This window comes from Populus euphratica, unplaced genomic scaffold (assembly GCF_000495115.2).
Source record: "Populus euphratica unplaced genomic scaffold, PopEup_1.0 scaffold11.1, whole genome shotgun sequence".
Taxonomy (NCBI): Eukaryota; Viridiplantae; Streptophyta; class Magnoliopsida; order Malpighiales; family Salicaceae; genus Populus; species Populus euphratica.
Window position 1 is genome coordinate 1,676,182 of NW_011499878.1, and position 7,996 is coordinate 1,684,177.

Consider the following 7,996-nt stretch of genomic DNA (forward strand, 5'->3'; position numbering starts at 1 on the left):
AATTTGGTCACTTGACTAATCAGGAGATGGCAGAGATGGCTCTTCGCTTTGTTGTTTTTCTAACGGCTATATTTCTTTGTAACGGTGCCGTTTTTATGACTTTGTCATTTATTTATTTATTTATTTATCCAATTTTCATAGTTTATGACCCCGTTATTTATTTCCATTGAATCGTTTGTAATAAAGTGTGTGTATTATATTAATTTAACTTTATATAAAATTACTTGATTTATACAAAAACATGTTTATATTCTAAATATAAAATTATTTTAAAATTTAATCCAACATGATAAGTTGATCTGAATAATTTAAACAAGTTTTAATAAAAAACTTTAACCCGATGTAATTTATTTAAAAATTTAAATTATTTCATAAATTAATTAGCTGGAATTGTTAGATTATTTTTTATTTTTTTATAATAATATCATTTTTTTATAAAAATAAAAAAATAAATTAACTCAAATAACTTTATTCATGATATGATTCGGTCAACCCACAAATTAGATTTCAAAATTACAAGCACAATTTTTTTTTCATGAAGAGTGATTAAATTTATACTTGATTCATGATATTTGTTCTAGGTCAACCCACAAATTAGATTTCAAAACTACAAGCACAATTTTTTTTTTTCATGAAGAGTGATTAAATTTATTTTTAATTTTAAATAATTGTATAAAGATTAATTTGATAAATTAAACGTTTTTTATAATAATATTAATTTGTCAAGGACAGGCCAATAACCCAAATTACTAACTTATTTACTCTTGATGATAAATTCATGAGTGATTCAAAGTTCAAACACATGAAGGCAAGAATCCATGGCTATCCATCCATCCATCATTTTGTTTTTCTTTTCATCTAAACTCTTATATAGAGCTTTTCAATTCCCAAAAGTAATGCAACCACAAGCAGTTTGGGACTTCATATGCAAGCATAATGACAAAAAAAAAAATCGCACAAAAAATAAATTTGATGAACGAAAATGATTCAACCCTAAATTTATAATTTATTATTCTAAAAATAAAATTAATAATGTCTGCTCTCAATGAAGTTTATAATGTTTTTAAATAGGCTAGAAAATCATCCTAGATTAGGTAATAATATTTAATCCTAAAACATACAGGAAAATAACATAAAATATGAAATAACACAGTAGATCCAAAAAATTTAAGGAAAACTTGTAAAAACAAGGATATTAAAAGCTTAATTTAAGGAAATGGGCTTCGGGAATATCTTATCAGATAAAAATTATGGTTTTTTTAAAATATTATATTGGTCTGATACGACTAAATCTCTTTTTTAATCTAATATTGTCGTACAATAGTCCAAAAAAATATTGACTTGACAAAAAAATATTTAAGATATATCCTTGTTTAGCTATGTTAGATCCTCATCTTATTGGTCAGAATTTTTAGTTTTGAATGACTCGGGTGAGTCAACTTTTCTGCTGATGGTGTCAATATGTGGTAACATTATTCATGCCATGCTTGGGATTTATCCAGGGAAAGTATCACAAGAACCAAAATCTGGATTTTGAATGTGATTCCTAGAATTCAATGATATCGCGAAACAGAATCATGCTGCTCAAAGGTTTTGTTAGTAGAGCATTGAGGAAATCGCGGCGGCCATGGATGATCCTTATTTCCTGGTTTCCAGACTAAACATTTTCCTTGCTTCTTAGTTTGTTTCAGTCACAATGAGTTGCTCCCGCAAGTATATAAGCCAGCAGGTTCTTGCGTGCAAGCAGCAGATTCTTTACATGAGAGAATTCTAACCATCAAGAGCAGCAGCTCATGATACTTGCATGGCAATGAAGCCAAGTAAAACTCCTATTGGATTCAGTGGTATAAATGGCCACGACGATATCTTTGGCATTTCCAGCTTCCAACAATAGCAGTTAACTCCTGCTTGAACCAGCAATGCTGCGTATCGCTGGGTGCTGCTTACTAGTCCTCCTGGCTTCTGGGCTAGATATTGCTTATTCGGAGAGTAAATGCGAGCCTGTGTTCGAGTACTTCCCATACTGCCTGGATTTTCTCACAGGCTATTACAATAAACCATCAAAAAGATGTTGTGATCATATCTATAAACTCAACAGATTAGCAAAGCGTGGACTCGGAGCACAGTTGATCTGTTGGTGCATTGAATACATGGTGAGGGGCACAGAGCCTCGAATAAGGGCTGATCGGATTAGTGAACTTCCTACCAAGTGCCAAACACATCTTAGTTTCCCCATTTCCGAGTGGAAGGACTGCAATACGTATAGCCTCTTATCATTTTCATTCAGCTTCCCTCACTCCAAAACTTTTTACTGACCAATTGTTCTTGGATCGATGCAGGATTGAATAAGAGTTTGAAGATCCGAGGATGACAGGGCAGCATGCCTTCTTGATTGAGAAGTATAAACTATAAAGCCAGTCTTAAATGGTGTGTGTTAGACAACGCAGTCTAAAGATATCAGTTTGGTATATCTCAATAAATTTTCATAGCAGCAGAATTTTGATTACAAGAACTACATGTATGATTCTGTTTTCTTGTAGATGGAAAATTCATTAATTATGACTTTAGCCATTCACCACACTGCCGACAATCTGCGTCTGGCTACCATGCATGCATCCACTGTCATTAGCTGCTTAAGTTTGGTAATCACAGCTTAATATTCGTGAGAGGCAGAGTTCATGAACTTAATTAATCTAAAACCGTCCTGTTTCTGGATCAACATGAACTTAACTAATCTAAAACAATCCTATTCCTGGATCAACACTCAATGTTTAAGTACTGATGCTGAGCGATATTATGTTGTTTTGACTTTTGAATCACAGAACTTGAGTGCGAAAGCAAGTTCCTCTGAACCTTAATTTCCGCGCCGTAGAATAAAGCGAATGAAAAGCAACAGGACTGGCATGAAAATTCCTGTCAGGAACTTTGCTGGAAGACAGTTTCTAGAACTAGGGTGTTCTTCAACTGGTTTACGAGATATGGTGTTTAAAAGTTTATTTGCGGTTTTTTTATTTAAAAATTTATTATTATTTCTTATTTTTTAAAATTTATTTTTGATATCATTATATTAAAAAAATCTAACAATTCAAACAAAAAAAATTATTCTTTTTCAAAAACAGTAAAAACAAGTCAATTTTGCATCACAAGTGGATATCATAACACGCCAATGATGACTCAAGCTATGACCTAGCTTCATTTTTATTTTTATTTTTCCCGCGTTTTATCCGCATGCCTTGGTAAGCATCTAATATTTTCAATTTTGATGGGAAAAAAAAATAGAGCACACCATGTTTAATGGGAAATGGTTTGAAAATATAAACTATGCATACTAAGATTTCATATCAATTGTTGTATTAATTAAGTTTCATAAATAACTCAAATATAAATCTTGTTAAGTCTTGAAATAAAATAAAAATAACAACGATAAAAACATATTTAATTAAAAAACAGCGACAAAAACATAATAAAATAAATCAATTTCTAGATTTAATTTTGGAGTAAAATGTTATACTTTAAAAATAAACAAACAATAAATAAACACTACTAATAATATACAAATAATTATTTCCACTATATATGGGAGCCAATCAAACCTTATCTAAAATTTAATTAAAGATGGAGAACTCAACTTGTCAAATTGGCCACATTGACTTTATGGATTAAAAATTAAACATATGGACTTAATTAAATGTTTCTTTTCTTTTCTTTTCTTACCCAATTTGATGCTACGGGGAAAGAATCAAACGTAGACGACAAGCTATACTCTATGATGAAGCAGACATCTTAGAATCATAGTTATTCTGCTAAAAAATATTTTAAAAATAATTGTTATTATAATATTAAATATTATTATTTCCCACTTCTTTACACACATATTATTTTTATTTTTAATGATTAGAAGCTTAATATTTTTTGTTAATAAATATGAGGAAATAAACAGAGGCAATTAAAATATTAATTGTTGGGCAGATTTGTATTGAAAAGTCGCTCAAAATTGCGCGTAGAAGTGCACTAGTAAGAGTTGATGGGCATTATCTTTATCTCAAAAACTTAAAATAATATAATATTAATTATAGACGGAGATGGAACCATATTTTGGTTCTATATGATTTTCCATAAATTTTAAATTAAAGGATGTAATTAACAAAAGATTAAAGTTTAAAGAAGTCATGCCACTTCGTTATATATATATATATATATATTTGTCATTTATATGCAAACCCAACAATAATTAAAGCATTAAAGATAATATTATGAAAAATGCATGCACATAAATTATAATTATTTGGAGTGAAAAAAAAAATCAATAGCTCATGTGATAACTCATGATTTATTGGATCAAGACTTTAATTTGATACCTAATGATGGGCTTTACTAATTCAATGGCTCACGTGTTTCTTTTTTAATATTTATTATGTGTTTGTTATTATTATATTGAACAAAAATAATTTTTATTTGATAATATATTAAAATAATTTTTTTTATAATTTTTTTATTTTTAATATCATTATATTAAAATCCCAATAATAATTAAAGCATTGAAGATAATATTATTAAAAAATACATGCACATAAATTACTGGGGTGAAAAAAAAAATCAATAGCTCATGATGATTTATTGGTTAATTTAATACTTAATGATCGGCTTTGCTAATTCAATATCTCATGTATTTTTTTTTAATTATTTACTATGTATATGTATTTGGTATTGTTGTATAAAATAAAAATATTTTTTGTTTGATAATATACTAAAATAATTTTTTATAGATTTTTTTTATATCAATACATTAAAATTATTAAAAAATGATAAAAAAAACTCAAAAAATTGCAAATATTTAAATAGAGAGAAATAATAATAATAATAATAATAATAATAATAATAATAATAATAATAATGCATGCAAGAAAGGTCGTCGGCAAGGAGCGCGTACTTTTTTAGAAGAAGAAGAAGAAACGCGCCAAAAGAGATACATAAAAGTAACACGCATGTCACGTGTGCTTATTGGTCAAACCTCACCTATATATATAAATATATGCCAACCACATTGTCTCTTCGATCCTCTAAAAAACTTAACAGGAAGAAAGTCATCTCTCTCTCTAAAGAGCACAACACCATGACTAGTACGGGCAGGGAGATTCTACACAAGATGAAGGTTAGTGGAGGCCTTTTCTTTCTTTTCTTTGATCTGTACTTCGTACCTTTTGGTGTTATTTGTACTAGGTAAAGAGATGATCTTTGTGTTGTTAATGTATATGCAGTTCATGTTAGTATTCGAAATTTTGAGCTGTTTTGGAAACTGGGTATATAGTTTTTTTTCCCTTTCATTTTGAAGAAAAGGGTGTTGTTGAACAAGTCTTAAAGTTTCTTACTTGGAATATTTATTGGATGTATAGTATGATTCATTGCGGAAAATGAGAATTTTGAATGATGAAAATTATAGGCTTTTCATAATTTGCTTCAATATATATTAACATATGGGATTTGAATCATATTGGGATGACAACCTTGATGAGTCTTGGATGTGTTTGTTGGAGGTTTTGATGAGTCTTGGAGTAGTAATTTTTGGATGATTTTGATATGAAAATGTCAAAATTACTGAAAAAACAACTAAACATGCATCAAATATTGAACTTTTAGCTCAAAATCATCTTTGCAATAGCATTTGCACTGCGTTACTAAACACGAACTTAGGCTTTGTTTGTTAACACGATCAACTGCGCAGTTGGCCGCATTAACAGATACACGCAGTAAGGGTGGTTCATGAGTACCTATACTATGGTAACAAAGAATTTTCATAGGTTGTCGTCCAAATTGAATTGATAACTCAAACCGATGAGAACGAAAATAATTGTTGGCAAATGTCTATGGAGCATCTAATTATGAAACTCCCTGAAATCGTAGTTTGGTTGATTCTTGGTGATCCTATCTATTCACTATATAATATAGTTCCATTGGTTATTGGTCGGTCCTATAGGTGAAGGCTGGATTGAGTTCATCTGCATCTGGTGACACAGGGAAAGGCAAGAGCAAGATGTCAAAGCATATTACACATGGTTATCATACGGTGGAGGGAAAATCAAATCATGCCATGGAAGATTATGTAGTCTCTGGTTTCAAGCAAGTGCATGAAAAAGAGTTGGGCTTATTTGCTATATTTGATGGTCATTTGGGACATGATGTTGCAAGCTACTTACAAACGCATTTGTTCGATAATATCTTGAAAGAGGTAATTATATACGCCGTATGATTTCATTTTTCTCGCATTTGGTGTGTCAATATATATTAAACCCGGCCTGTCACGGCTGGTCAACTCGGTGTGACCTGCTTATCCGAGACTTGGCTAGGTTAGGTTTCAAAATAAACTATGTGATAGTTGATTCGACCAAAACCTGGTTTGATTTTAAAAAAATCAAAATAACATTGTTTTTTATTGATCTAAATGTTGCCGAATCAGGCCATGCATCATTGATATATATGCAGCTGCAGCTAGCTACTGGAAGCAGATTTTTATTGTCATTGTTTTTTTTTTTTTCTCCCTCAAGCAGCATGACTTCTGGACTGATACGGAGAGTGCAATAAGGAGAGCTTACCGTGCAACGGATGCTGAGATATTGGAGAATGCGATTGCCTTAGGAAAGGGAGGATCAACTGCTGTTACAGCGATGCTGATCAATGGCCAGAAGCTAGTAGTAGCAAATGTGGGAGATTCTCGAGCAGTTATGTGCAAGAATGGTGTGGCCGAACAGCTGTCTGTTGATCATGAGCCAAGCAGGGAAAAGGGAATGATCGAGAGTCGAGGTGGTTTTGTGTCAAATATTCCTGGTAGGTAGCCATGCATACACTACTGGTTTCTGTTTCACATCAAAACAATTTGAATCTATGAGAAAAACGAAAAACTAGGTTAGCTTAGTTGAAATTATTCTTGGTTAGTTTTCCAGCAGCTGAGGTTATTATTTGGGGAATCTTTGTTAAGAAGTAATTTGAGCATTTATCCATCTTTGGTGACGATAGATTATGCTATGTGAGCATTATATTAATTTACCAGCCTGGTTTCAATAATGACACAATAAAACCAGGTTTGTAGAACACGCTGGCTAAATTTCAGTATGAACCAATAGTTGGATAAAAAATTCTGCTTTTGTTTTGTCATAAAGCTTATTTGACGTGTTTGGACTTTTTCTTGGACTTGAACTGGTTGATAAACATCAAATAACCAGCCTTGTGATTGAAACATGCCATGGAATAAGCTTCTCGGCCTATGTTACTTGCAGGGGATGTCCCACGAGTCGATGGACAGCTTGCTGTAGCGAGGGCATTTGGTAACAAGAGCTTGAAGATACACCTCAGTTCAGAACCTGATATGTCCGAGCAGATGATTCACAATGATATAGAGTTTCTCATTCTGGCAAGTGATGGCATATGGAAGGTTGGCTTCTGTCGCTCTTTGATGTATTGCCTGCATGTTCTTTCTGTTTAACTTTCTAGGAAAGATGAGAGAATAGACTTGTAAATTATGAAAAATCTTCATGCACAATTACTGAACGAGCTATCATATTCTAATGCCTTCTCAACCTACGAGCAGGTGATGTCTAACCAAGAAGCAGTAGACTGTATAAAGCACATTAAGGATGCTCATTCAGCAGCAAAGAACCTGGTAGAAGAGGCACTTTCCAGGAAAAGTAAGGATGACATATCTTGCATAGTTGTAAGGTTCCGATGATAACTATCTTTGGGAAAGCAGAATCTGAGATTTCCATTAACGGTGGAAATGCTAGCTAATATGTGTGTATACTATACATAGACCTTTTCCCCTTCTGTTATATAGAATGTTGTAATCATTGTTGCATGTACAATTGAGAAAATAAAGTTCACTTACTACTTGAAATTCTTCCTCAGATGCTGAAATTAATAGCTGAATTGCATGGAGAGTGGAATCTGTAAACCATATCTGTATTATTGTTTTATTCATATTACATTTCTATCAAACTATGCTAAC

General features: G+C 31.7%; 2 protein-coding genes across 2 annotated transcripts; both read left to right on the forward strand.

Moving 5' to 3' along the window:
* The first annotated feature begins 1,892 nt into the window (after nt 1-1,892).
* LOC105128895 (non-specific lipid-transfer protein 13-like) lies at nt 1,893-2,539 on the forward strand. The gene is made up of 2 exons (XM_011030742.1): nt 1,893-2,260; nt 2,340-2,539. The coding sequence occupies exons 1-2, from the start codon at nt 1,920-1,922 to the stop codon at nt 2,347-2,349; spliced, it is 351 nt and encodes a 116-aa protein (XP_011029044.1). The 5' UTR covers nt 1,893-1,919; the 3' UTR covers nt 2,350-2,539.
* Nucleotides 2,540-5,015: 2,476 nt separating this feature from the next.
* LOC105128896 (probable protein phosphatase 2C 58) lies at nt 5,016-7,996 on the forward strand. The gene is made up of 5 exons (XM_011030743.1): nt 5,016-5,152; nt 5,975-6,226; nt 6,546-6,822; nt 7,272-7,426; nt 7,583-7,996. Exons 1-5 carry the CDS (start codon nt 5,033-5,035, stop codon nt 7,718-7,720), a joined length of 942 nt encoding a protein of 313 aa, XP_011029045.1. The 5' UTR covers nt 5,016-5,032; the 3' UTR covers nt 7,721-7,996.